General features: G+C 40.2%; 2 protein-coding genes across 7 annotated transcripts in view; one reads left to right on the top strand and one right to left on the bottom strand.

Moving 5' to 3' along the window:
• The window catches only part of LOC109959408 (transcriptional regulator ATRX-like), a 27617-nt gene extending 20067 nt beyond the window's left edge, over window positions 1-7550 (top strand). The window contains exons 18-35 of one of the 2 annotated variants that reach the window (XM_020598729.1): window positions 109-252; window positions 367-544; window positions 661-798; window positions 1017-1192; window positions 1296-1413; window positions 1663-1790; window positions 1878-1945; window positions 2682-2776; window positions 2864-3017; window positions 3109-3200; window positions 3295-3400; window positions 3491-3668; window positions 4054-4245; window positions 4344-4487; window positions 4596-4667; window positions 4757-4852; window positions 6277-6405; window positions 6510-7550. In XM_020598729.1, the coding sequence (XP_020454385.1) occupies window positions 109-252; window positions 367-544; window positions 661-798; window positions 1017-1192; window positions 1296-1413; window positions 1663-1790; window positions 1878-1945; window positions 2682-2776; window positions 2864-3017; window positions 3109-3200; window positions 3295-3400; window positions 3491-3668; window positions 4054-4245; window positions 4344-4487; window positions 4596-4667; window positions 4757-4852; window positions 6277-6405; window positions 6510-6602 (2301 nt within the window). In that variant the 3' untranslated portion in view covers window positions 6603-7550. Of the gene's footprint in view, window positions 1-108; window positions 253-366; window positions 545-660; window positions 799-1016; window positions 1193-1295; window positions 1414-1662; window positions 1791-1877; window positions 1946-2681; window positions 2777-2860; window positions 3018-3108; window positions 3201-3294; window positions 3401-3490; window positions 3669-4053; window positions 4246-4343; window positions 4488-4595; window positions 4668-4756; window positions 4853-6276; window positions 6406-6509 lie in introns of both variants that reach the window. The other variant, XM_020598728.1, reaches the window with a different exon arrangement.
• On the bottom strand, window positions 6777-13120 carry ccdc61 (coiled-coil domain containing 61). 5 transcript variants are annotated; one of them, XM_020598733.1, is made up of 13 exons: window positions 13021-13120; window positions 11835-11992; window positions 11659-11741; window positions 10994-11154; window positions 10664-10816; window positions 10369-10576; window positions 10173-10273; window positions 9839-10059; window positions 9672-9750; window positions 8636-8833; window positions 8516-8549; window positions 7940-8006; window positions 6777-7832 (listed from the first exon to the last, which is right to left on the bottom strand). In XM_020598733.1, the coding sequence occupies exons 2-13, from the start codon at window positions 11980-11982 to the stop codon at window positions 7738-7740; spliced, it is 1548 nt and encodes a 515-aa protein (XP_020454389.1). In that variant the 5' UTR covers window positions 11983-11992; window positions 13021-13120; the 3' UTR covers window positions 6777-7737. The 5 variants fall into 5 exon arrangements, with proteins under 5 accessions (XP_020454389.1, XP_020454387.1, XP_020454386.1 ...); XM_020598731.1 differs by having other exon boundaries at window positions 12860-13085; XM_020598730.1 differs by having other exon boundaries at window positions 12871-13085.

Here is a 13120-nt window from a genome sequence, read left to right as displayed (position 1 = left end):
CCCACCAGGTGGGCCAGTGGAGCAGCTTCCCTTAACTTAGTGTATATCTTGTAACATCACTGTGTGGGCTTAACTGCACATTATTGTCTGTGCTTTCTTATTCTATAGGTGGTAACCTTCCTCCACACAGTGCTGCTATCAACAAACCTGAAATTCAAAACAGCCCTAGTTGTGTGTCCACTTAATACTATCCTCAACTGGGTCAGTGAGTTTAAGAAATGGCAAAATAACATGGGAGAGGATAAAGTCAAGGTACACAAAGCGATTAAAATGTGTTAAATCATAAATGGACAACACTAAATGTTGTGTTTGATAAGCTTTATTTCTCACTCCTGGTTATTGCTCAACCACACAAATATGTTACAGGTTACAGAGCTGGCTTCAGTAAGGCATCATCCAGAACGACTGGAGGCTATGCGCAGGTGGCAGACAGGAGGTGGTGTTTTGATAATGGGGTATGAGATGTACCGCATCCTGTCACTAGGCCAGAAAATCAATGATGAGGAGGGGAAGAAAGAGTTAAAGAGCATACTGGTGGATCCAGGTACAGTGAAATGATGTTATTAAAACGTTTCCAGTTTTATGTGTCATTCCTTTGCTCATTGAAATGGTTGTTATCTGTAACAGTTTTCTCTCCTGTTTTTTTTTTTTTCCTCCCAGGTCCAGACTTTGTGATTTGTGATGAGGGGCACATCCTACGCAATGATGCATCAAAGATCTCCAAAGCTATGAATGCCATTAAGACACGACGAAGAGTGGTACTGACTGGCACGCCGCTGCAGAACAACCTGGTTGAGTGTAAGTCTGCGCTACCGTGTCAAATTAAATATATGAGGTCACACGTTGCTTGATGCAATGTTGAATAAAATTCAATTGCAGGCTTTTTCTAACAAAATAACAAGAACTATAACCATTTGTGCTTCACTTTTAGATCTAAAAGTGTAGGAACGATATTTTGACATTTTATTTTGAAATGAAACCTTTTCCCACTGATGCAGCTTATTTTGTCCCCACAGACCACTGTATGGTCAGTTTCATCAAGAAGAATCTTCTGGGCTCACTGAAAGAATTCCGAAACCGCTTTATCAACCCCATAGAGAACGGCCAGTGTGCCGACTCCACACAGAAAGATGTCCGACTCATGAAGAAGCGAGCACATGTACTCCATGCTATGCTGGCTGGATGTGTGCAGGTAAAAGAAAATCTACTACCAGTTTCACACAGTCTGTACATGTGTATATATAGAGTTTGGTTTTATATTGCAGCTCTCATGACACTGTTCATCTTTTTCCCAGAGAAGAGATTACTCTGAGTTAACTCAGTTTCTACCTCCCAAACACGAGTATGTGCTGGCAGTGAGAGTTTCCTCACTGCAGTACAAGTTGTACCGCTACTACCTCGACAATGTCACTGGTAAGAATCTGTCTTCACGTTGTTGCTGTAAGGAATGTAGATGTACTGTAATTATATGTTTAGAGTAAATTAAATGTTAAGAAAATTGACATGACTAAGAGAAGAGTTCACAAAGTTGATTGTGATTTTTCCCTTTACAGAATTAAAGTTGTTGTCACCGATCATCCAATGACATGATCTTTTTTAAAATTTCATTAAATATAGGGATTCAGCCATTTGAAATAGATATATGTATACTTGTTTATCCAGGTGTGCATTCCATGGCCAACAAAGCAAAAGCGCGAGGTGCAAGCCTGTTCAAGGACTTTCAGGTACTCAGCCGAATTTGGACTCATCCCTGGTGCCTTCAGCTCAACTACATCAGCAAAGAAAACAAGGTACCTTGAGCACATGTTGATTTCTTATTAGTTGGACATAATTAATTTAAAATATTAGTCACCACTTAACTGTATTTTTTATAACAGGGACATTTTGAAAAGGATCAAAATAAAGCGGCACCTCTGACAAATGAAGAAACTACCGTGGCTGAGAGGTAAGCAACACTATGCTCATAGTCACACTCTGCCTCAACTATTTACTGTGGCAGCACCTTTCATTTCATATATTTATTCTCCAGTCAAATGTGTGGACACACCTTCCCATTCAGGTTTCCAGACCTTTGCCCGGTAACAGACATCCTCCAGCAAGACACTGTACTTTTCCTACTTTTGGATTGTTCTTTGAGCTGTTTGTAGTTTTAAGATTTGTATGCACATGACTGATAAGGTATCGTTTATGATGTGGCTTTTGATGTTTTGTGTAGGATTTGTAGATATAAAGTGAAGTGTGCTTTCTTATCCTTAGTTGAAGTTATTTCACATTTCTGTGGACATACTATGTTCTAGCAGGTATAGGCTTCACTGTGCCTCTTTTGATGTTTAGTTTTCTGTTAGCCTTGGGAAAGACTAGTTGTGGTCGAAACATCCATTATATTAATTATGGAAGTGTAGTGTATGATTATCCTTATTTATTGATGTAGGATTGTATGTCCAATTCTGCTTTCTGACTCTGCTATTTAGTGTCTCATTAAAGCTGCACATCTAGTGGCTTGTTTAGTCCGACTCCTGGGACCTTTTAACTTCCTTTGAAAGCCATGTTCAGTTGGTTACAGCAAATCAAGTGGACACTTGTGCAACTTGTAGTGTGATCAAATGGAAACAGTGACACACAGAATAGCACTCCACCTTATTTTTATAATTGTCAATTTATTTTCTTTTTCTCTGGTGTAGTGAACAGAATGGGAATGAAGGACAAGAAGGGCACAACCCTGACAACAGTGCAGCGGTGATGGATGATGTGTCCAAAAGCTCTCCAGCAGTGGAAGGTACTAAAGCAGTGTGTGTCACTGTTCCTCCAGCCCTGTAGTATGTTCACTAACACAGCTTGTCTCATGTTATATTCTGTGTAGCAGAGAAGGCAGCCATCAGCTCAAGGCCTCAGAGTCTAGATGAACACTGGTACAAGAGCCTGGTGTCTGAAAGGGACGCCAAAATCCTGCACCACTCAGGGAAGATGGTGCTCTTGTTTGAGATCCTCAAAATGGCTGAGAACCTGGAAGATAAAGTGTACGTTTCTTGTGTGAGCTGAAGCAAATTCAAATAGAGAAACACTGTAAGTGGCCATGACATCTAATCAAATCTATTTTTGTATTTTAAGGCTTGTCTTCAGCCAGTCCTTGATCTCATTAGACCTAATTGAGGATTTCCTTGAGGCTTCTCACAATGCCAGAGATCCATCCTCACACAAAGGTATCATGCTTTTTCTGGCAATGAAAAAACTTTTGGACAGTGTCTTACCTGATGGTACGTTGTTTTAGATTTGTGTGCTCTCTTGCACTAACAGAAGGCAGCTGGATTAAAAACATTGATTACTATCGTCTTGATGGCTCCACCACTGCTGTGATAAGGAAGAAATGGGCAGATAAGTTCAACAACCCTGCCAACGTCCGGTACTGATTGACTGATTGTTGTATCTTTTATATTAATGGTACTGAAATAAAAAATCTTTTGATCCCATTTTATTCATGTTTATGGTTCAGTGGCCGGCTGTTTCTTATCTCGACGAGAGCTGGCTCGCTAGGCATCAACCTTGTGGCTGCCAACAGGGTCATCATCTTTGATGCCTCATGGAATCCCTCATATGACATACAGAGCATATACCGGGTGTACCGCTTCGGCCAGCTGAAGCAAGTGTTTGTGTACCGCTTCTTGACTCAGGTAAGCGCACCAGTCTTCATGAATGTCCCCTAAAATGCGACTGTTGAAGTGTGCTCAGTCTGATCATTTACTGATGTTGCTATTAAACTAAATCAAATTAACACAGTAGACGATCAGCCTCGTCATTTTATTATCCGTTATCTAAATAACCGATTATGTAACCTAAGGTCTTCATATGAAGAATATAAAGATTAAAAAAAGATAAGTTTGAGAATGATGGATGACTGTAGAAATTAAGTGACATTCCTTTATTATAATTTGGCAGAAAATATTAATTCATGAACACTAAATGTTGAAAAAAAAAACACATGGATTTCCTGCTATATTTTTACTCAACTAATAAAACCCTTCAGTCCTGTCTCTTTTTTTTTTCCTCCATGTCCAGGGCTCCATGGAGGAGAAGATCTATGATCGTCAGGTGACCAAGCAGTCTTTGTCCTATCGAGTGGTGGATCAGCAGCAGATCGAGAGGCACTTCACCTCTATTGAACTGAACGAACTTTACACATTCGAGCCGGACCTGCTGGATGACCCAAACTCTAAGAAAAGCAAAAGAACCACCTCTGTTTTGCCAAAGGTAACACCCCTGACTCTATTTTAAGGTTTGTGCCTTGATGTCACAAACATACAGTATATAACAAAGGTATGAAATTACTACTTTTGTTTGTTTCTCAGGATCATGTTCTGGCACAGCTATTACATACCTGTAAAGACCAGATCGTGTCATACCATGAGCACGAATCTCTGCTGGACCATAAAGAAGAGGAGGAGCTCAGTGAAGCAGAATGCAGAGCTGCCTGGGCTGAGTACGAAGCTGAGGTAAGGAACTGCACACTGCAAAGTATGATCTCTCATGAGCAGCAGACATTATACACAGTGGTTTAAATTATTGTATGTGCCTCCTGTATGTAAATGTCTTTCCTTCAGTCAAACAAGACCAACTCTTCAGTCACCTTGAGCCAGGACACCTTGGACACGAAGACCAATGAACAGCTGCTGGTATAGTTAAAATTTTCTACAACCTTTTCTAACTGCTGCTGCTGATGTTTGTGCTTTATACTTTGTGTAACGTAAAAATGTCTTTGCAGGAATTGCTGAACAAAAGCAGAACAAACGTATCTCTGGCCTTCATGGCATGGCAGAGGGTGAGGTGTCACACCCTTGAGGACTACACATTACAAGTGGTGAGTGGCCATATGGCCGCTAGGTTGTGTGGTAGAAGAAGTATTTAAAATTAGGGTGCATTTATTCAAATAATAATGGAAAGGAAAGGACAACTAACACCTACATTGTTTTTCAGCTATTCAGCATGTTCATAATCATAACTGGATGTTGTTTTCAGCTTATGAGTGATTGAATACACTACCTGTGTGGGCTTTGGATTGCTCACTGTTGAAAAATTTTTTTTTTGTCTCCCATTCGGGTAGTGTTGGGTTCATTCATTGATTCTATAGTGCAATAATAATTACATTGTCACATTGAGTTTGTGACAAAGATCAGCAACAGTGGTGGCAAAAGCCATACTTTAGTGCAAAGCACAACCAGTTTGTTCGGCGCTCATTAACAACCTTTTTTTGACCTGCTGTGTGCACACAATGCATTTGCACTCAGGGGGTGGCCAGTGTGGCCTAGAGCTGCTGGAGCGGTCAGTCAGCACAAACTATTTGGTTAATTGATCAATTATTTGGTTAATGTTTTAAATAAAATTATCAACTCTTTCCTAGTTCCAGCTTTTCAACAGTGGGGACCAAATGCTTTCGTCTTAAGTGATACCACAGGATTTTTGACTGTTGCTCCGACAGAAGCAATTTGATCACATGACATTGTGCTTTTAGGGAATTCTTCAGTTTTCTGACTATTTAAAGACAAGTCAATTATTAAGGAATAAAACTGGCAGATGAATCAATAGTGAAAATAACTGTTCCTAAAACAAACACCCCTGCCACAGTATGTGTAACTTTACATACATACGGTACACATTTTGAAAAGTAAACTGGGAAATGGATTGGTTACAAAATCAGTGGGTAAAATAAACAGGAACATCCATTTTTGCATAGTCCAGCAAATATAAAAATCCAGCGTTACCATAAAGCAGTCCAACTCACTGATTTGCAGCATCCCCACAACTACAAATGTTAAAGTGAAAGCTTGGCCGTTTGATCATCATCTCACAGTATATGCTTGTCAGCCACTTTATTAGGTACACTTGTACAATTGGATGTAATTCAGTGCAACACTTCTGCTTTAACATCTGTGTTTATGAAGCTTGATTTTTGTCTTCCCCAGCTAAATACATGAGGGTGAGAATATTAGCAAAACCTCTATATATAATGTAGTCTAGTACAACACCACCTTTAACTATGACCTCAATAACAAACATAATTTAATGTGTACATCTGACAATTTCACCAAAAAGTGGAACATTTTGAGCTTCATAAACACAGACGTTAAGGCAAAATGTTGCACTGAATTTTTTTTTTTTTTTTTGTATTGCAGCACATTACTTGATAGATGAGATGCAAATGGCTTACACCTACATTTTACAGCTCGGATCAGTTGTTCAACATTTTCTTTACTTTGTGTGTAAATGTATTTATTTATTTTACAGCAACAACAGTTTCCTCACCTGCCTCTGGACCAGGTTGGGATCAGGGCTCAGATTTGGAAACTGACTGATGAAAAGACGCTGGAACAAGGAAAGGCCTCTTATCAAGATGCTCTTGCACAGCAGCAATTAGTAAGTCAGTTTTACGTGTGTGTGTACGTGTGTGTGTGTGTGTGTGTACGCCTGTACACACATATAAATAGCTGTTCTCATGTGTCAATCATGTTCCTCCACAGCTGACGCGCAACATTCAGGCCATACTGAATAAACGAAGGACCCAAGTGCTACAGACAACTGTGACCACGGCAAACCAGCCTGGACAGACTTGACATCACTGTGGCGGTTTCTCACAGAATGTCCACTTGCCTTACACTTTACTCGTAATGGTTTGCTGTTGAATTTTTTAATATTGTTAGTTTCATAGCAGTTCTTATAGTTCTTTATTAAATTAACAAAATAAATACAATTGGTTCTTGTAGTGTATTTATCTATGGTTGTGAACCATCAACTAGGTTCAGGCCATGACAGATGGATAATGTTTTCTTCTGTAGATATTTTTGAAAGTGAAAAGAGACCTGTTAAGATATAAAAGGAACAGACCTCATGTTTAACAATTTCCTTATCTCTTCAAGAATACATCTTCTGTTTTTGTGTAAATGGAGCTTTAACATTGTGATTCAGCAGCTTGCTTGTTTCTACACTGGTTAATGCCAAGTTAACTTTCCTCATTCCGTAAATAAACCTAAGGCGAGTTTGTCTCTCTGCCGAGTGTCCTCGTAGGAACAGAGCAGCTGTTCAGACACTGAGCAGCTCCCCAGAGAGGAAGGCTCAGTGCTCTGATGTTTATTTAATTAATGAAACTAAGCCAGCTGCTGCAGTTGAAACCTTTCAAAAGCTCCACTTCAGCTGAAAGGAAAGCAATGTGTACAAAACTGTACAGGCCCAGAAAAGATCATATGCTTTAAAAATGTCTTTATACAGAGGATATGTTTGTTAAATTACATTTTCAGGTGGCATAAAAGGTATTAGATTGAGAAAGGGGAGTAACAGTCTGTGCACATACAGTTTCACAAAAAAAAGAAAATCTAACATGAAAGAATGTAACTGTCAATTTCATGGAAAGAAAATGTCAGTCAAGGATGAAAAATTATTTATGGACTGAGGTTCTGCCAGATTTTACATCCATGTACCTTGTTTAACTGGTTTGGTGAAGTGTAAAACTATGGATGACACTACACTCAGACAGCCTTTTAAGTTAATAAAAAACAAAAACTGTATTAAAAATGGTTTCGTTCCACAAAAGGTAGTCCTTCACAGTGATGGCTATAGTTTCCTTAGGTCTAGGAAGTCTGACCCTCTGGAGGGAGTTCTGGTCTCTTACATGAACACATATACACTGGTAACCTGCACCGTTGTGCTCGGTGTGTGCCCTGCAAAGAAATATGGTCCGAGGTCCAACCTGTGTTAGTGTCCTGTATCCAGGTCCCTCATATATTCCTGAAGTGCCTGTAGCCTGGCATCAATCTCTGACAGCTCAGCTTCTGTGTCTATAGAGGTCTCTGGAGACAGACATGGGGAAATGATAATTAGAGCTGGTGTAGCTACATATGTTTTCCTGTTAAAATCATTTTATTGCAGCTAAATGTAGATGGCTTCCATGAATCACCTTTGTCTTTCACTCTCTGTGTTGGAGTACTGCATACTGGCTTCCTGGTTAAAAGGCGTCCTCTTGACTACAAACAGAAATTGCACATTAAAGCATGAGGCCAGTGATATTGTAGGTTTTCTTACTGTCAACAAATCCCATGAAAAAGCAGAAGCCAACAATCTAACATGTACTGCCTGTGTAGCCTAAGCACCATACTGTATATATCAGCATACTTCTCTGCACCATAGAGCTCCACTGTTACACAAAAACAATTAAAAATAAATCAGTATGCTACATGTTTACACTTTTCATCTTATTTTTGAGTTAATCCTACATACATTCCTATGGATTCTCACTAGCACACCAAATAAGTATTAATCTATGGCAGAAAATACCAGTTTCTTCTTGAATACATTTTGGTAAAAACTACAATTCCGAGATGTTTTAGGAAATTCCTGCATCTCTTTGAAAACCAGTTTTAAAAGATTTACATCCTTTAATGGGATCTGTTGACTGTAAGACAAATATAAAATAATCCCAACCTACAGTATGTTCTTTAAATATACAAAATGACAGCGTGCCCATATCACTCACCATGCTGCGTCCATTGCACGTCTGTTTTCTTCCTCTGTCAACAACAGGAAACCTGATGTTAACATGACCAGCTAAAACAACAGAGACCTCACAGAACCCTTGTGGGGTAAATCCCATTACCTGAACAGAGTTTTGGCCATTTCATCCATATCTACTAACGAGCTTTCAGAGGAGTTCCTGCTTCCTCTCCGCTCCACAGATAAACTCCTGCCTCTACTGCCAGACCGGGCCACCGGAGGATAGGCCTCTCTGGAACGTGAACGCCCCCTCTCAGGGATGATGGGTGATGCCAGAATGTCTCTCCGTACCTTCCTCTGTCTGATACAGAAAACACGCTTAAGATTATTGACCCAAGCGGCTACAGCATTAAATACTGGTGTATGGAAGGACACTGCATTCACCAAAGAAAAAAGGAGGAGCTTGTAATTATGGCTTACTATCTCATATTTACAAGATCAGGATCTCAGAATTCTGGGATCTTTTTCTCTTAATTATGAGATCATGCAGGGGTTGGAACGCTGCAGAGCTGAAAATCAAGTTAAAACAAATTCTTTAGTACCAGAGTAATTCAGTGATAGTTGTCAGTGCATCCAATAGTGCATTTCAGAAGTGAACTGTTAATAATTAATTTGGCATACTTAGTGTTCCAAAATGTAAACAAATATAGATGGGGCTTAAAGTTGCTGCCTACAGTCTCTCTCAATATTGGCTTATACATGTACTGAGCAGGAGTTGGAAAGCTTCAGAACCTGCATGAGAAGTGCAGAGTTTTTAAGATTTCTTCAGTAGACCATTTATGTAATTCTGACAGCTCATCCAACAGTAAGACAGGTAGCAAAATGCTAATAGCTGATTCTGCATACTTAGTGTTCCAAAATGTAAACAAATAGATCTATAGCACCCACATGGTACCCATGGCAACATTACCTAGCCAACAGCCTACTTCCTGTTTCTTGTCGAAGTTTATATCTGTTCACATGATGACTGTTAACGTTTAATGTTTAATGCTTTGTCATAATTACGAGATCCAGAGATCAGGATTTTGTAACAGGATGTAATTTTTTGCTGTGTAAGTAGACAGAGGTGTTATACGGTGCCTGATTTAACTGTCTAGATCCAAACAAAATATGTTTAAGAAAAAATGACAGAAGCCAACTTTTTGAGTTCTGCCTCTTTCAGTCTGCGCTGCCTGTCCTGGATGTAAGCAGTCGGATCAAAGCGTGGCCCCCGTGAACCTGTAAGACAGTAGGCAAAAATAAAAACTCAAAACAGAAAATAGTACTAATTCCCAACTGAAAACTAACAAACCACCACAGCCAGTACCAGTGGGAGAGGGTGACGGCCTAGGTATGCGAGCACGTGGCCCTGAGGAATCCACTCTTCTTCCTCTTTCTTCTGCCCTTTGTCCTCTATCCTCTCTCCGGTCTCTGGATCCTGAGCGAGCACTGACCGTCCCACACCCCGACCTCCTCTCGCGGGAGAGAGAGCGATAGATTTCCCCATCAACTCGAGAACCGATTCGACCGGACACAGGAGTTACTCTCCTGCAGACACACAAAGAGGGGTGGTTCCTAAGTAGTTAAATAATATTTGGACATCAAATGTTTAATCCCATTTTAATTGAATTAATGAGAGAGAGAAAGTAAAAATATAGTACACGCTTAGATTGTCTAACCCTCTCTGCAGCAGTGCCAATTCATTGGTGAGACTCTTGACACGAGCACGGAGAGCACACTCTGATGCCCTCAGCTCCTCCAACTAATGAGATCAGAGGAAAAAATTTAAATCAACTCAGTGATACAAAGCAACATATGTATTTTACAGATGACTACTGAGAAGTAGAAAAGCTCTACCTGCTCCATTAGGAGTCGCTGCTCTTGGCATCTTTTGCTTGCTGAGTGCTGACTTTTGGCCCTCTCCTTGACAAGTTGCTCCTGCAGTGTCCTCACCACATCTCTGACCCTCCAGTCCTCCTGTCCAAGTGTGGAACCGCTTGCACTGATCTGCAATCGCTCCAGGACAGTGGCCATGGCCTCATTCTTTTCTTTCAGCAAAGCAAGCCTTGAAAACAGTAGGAGACATTAACAAAAAGGCCACACACTCCTTCACACTGTGCACAATCAGTAATAAAGATCAAATGCAACCCACTCTGCTCGTAGCCGCTGCACTTCCAGTTCTGTAGATCTGTCAACTCCATGAGAGGAGAGAGCACTGAGCTCAGCCCTAAGGGCTCGGACTTCCTTTTGCAGGGCAGCTGGGTCAGGCTTACCCACATAGGGCAGGGGTAAAGGGTAGTGTATCCTAGAAACACAAACCAGCAAGCAAATCAAGACAACCAAAATACTCAAAACCTGAAAAGAAGACATAATCCAACACAGCTATGATGTCAATATGTCTGTTTGTCACAGAGAGACACACCTGTCAATTCCAACACAGCTATATGATGTCAATATGTCAGTTTGTCACAGAGAGACACACCTGTCAAACTCCACAGTGTATATGAGGATTAAATATCTCTTGGCAGTGAGAGCAGAGGACTGCTGATGGCTGCGGGGATGACTAACCACTCCTGCTTTTCTGTTACGCAGCAACTCCAGGTCAGCATAGGTCAGGAGGTCAAGTGTAACTGAATCACTCGTCTGAAGAAAAAGCTCAAGTTAACTATCAGAAATACAAAATTATTTCAAGGACATCATCTTGAGAATAAAAAACAATAAAAGATGCTAAATATTAAAATGGTGGGCTCCTGTCTGATCCTTACATGCACATTATTCAAGGTTGTAGCGGTATACCGGTTTCACAGTATATCATGGGATGAAAATTGATGGTTATCGTACTATGCGCATTTGCTTGTTACCGGTATGTACTCAAATTTCCTATTCTTACTGTTATTTTCCCCTAGGCTCTCTCCTTTTGGTCCCTGCTCCTGTGTATTAATGAAAAGGAGAAAGGGAATATGACACTTCTGGATAACTGTGCACTTTTCGCTTGAGTGGAAACACCAAACTCAAAGGATTGAGTCTTGCCTCAGCTCAGGCAGCCTCGAGCAAATCTATGTCTGTCCACATCTTTCTGTTGACTCGGTATGCAATTGTGCCACCTGTACATTTGTTTTCATTCTATGAGTGGACCCTCCAACATACCTTTCTAACAGCTGATTCCAGCATACTACAGAATATGGGAAATTGCTTGAAGTTTCCAGTTTTGCGAGTGAGGTCCTCAATATCTGAACATAAATAAATACATATATAAGCCAGCATGAATAGGACAATTTGTGCCTATGATGACATTCAATCTTTGGTAAATGTATACTACTTACATGCTGGATCAAATTCCCCCCTCCACTGATCTGCTGTCATCGAGTTGGAGATTTCGACTATCAGCAAGCCTCTGTCCACCTCTATCTTTACAACAAACTCCACTCCTCGAAATACAATATCTACCATCACCTCAGCGCCTTCCTCCATCTCTCTGGGTCTGTGCAGAAAAAATAAATTATTTTTGTGAATTACAAATAATCGGAATTAACCAATTTTTCCACTATTAATGGCTGTGTAATGTTAGTTTACAAGCTTCTGTATGGTTGCAATGTCATAAAGTTACCTTTATCTTCCAGAAGTAAACTACAGGATCTAAAACCTGATTATGACCCTAATCTGACTAAGAAAACTAAACTAACTTTCAACAGCCTGGAACACCTGCTCTGGTCTGTAAAAAACAACACATTTGGACAATTTAATGTCCAGTAGTATGTTCGTGGCCTGAGAGAACAACCCAAAACCCACGGCAGCAAGTGAGCATTTCATGTGCACGTGTTGTTTTCTACTCACGTGACTAATTTGGTTAAGTGTATTATATGTATGATTCATTTAGAGTGATTTTTGCAGAAATAAAAGTTCTGGTTGATGGATCATATCATACGGTGATGCCTTTGCAAGCCGTATCACACATGACTTCCCTTTCCAACACAAAATGTATGATAACCTCATCTTTCACTGTACAGGCATACAAAACATATACAGTGGGATTATTGCATGTTTAGCTAGCTACCTCACAGTAATGACATTAAGTCTGACAGTTGTTTCTATGAAATTAATAATTGTGGGCTTCTGAAATATAACGCTAAAAACATTTAAACTCGTCTGTCAATAGGTCAATAGGTCAGCTAGCGAAAGTCAGCAACTGACCACTGTTAGCTAGCATAGACATTGGCGTTAGTTAGATTTGGGTCACGCAAGTTGAAGTACTGCTACAGAAATTGACTCGCAGGTAGCTAACCAAGCTAACTTATCTATATGTAGTTAAGCCACATAACGTTAATCGCTGTGAGAAACAATAAATCACATTAACGTTGCCTTTGGTAGCCGTAGTAATCCTTAATGGAGTAGCGTTAAGTTGTCAGCACATCTCTGCTTATTGTAAAAATACAGTGGTAACTTGCTAGGTAAAGTAAATAAAACAACTAGCCGCTGGACTGGTTGTACACCCCAAACATCTATAAGCACCGTTGAGTCTGAAGCAATTCAACAACCGGGAACCGTTAAATTCTTCTTCGGCATTTTACTCTGCTTCCTGCTGCTTCTTCTTTTATCTAATTGTGACGGA

The sequence above is a fragment of the Monopterus albus genome, unplaced genomic scaffold (genome assembly GCF_001952655.1).
Source record: "Monopterus albus unplaced genomic scaffold, M_albus_1.0 scaffold39.1, whole genome shotgun sequence".
NCBI lineage: Eukaryota > Metazoa > Chordata > Actinopteri > Synbranchiformes > Synbranchidae > Monopterus > Monopterus albus.
The sequence above is the reverse complement of the archived record's forward strand: the minus strand, read 5'-3'. Positions and strand labels throughout refer to the sequence as shown.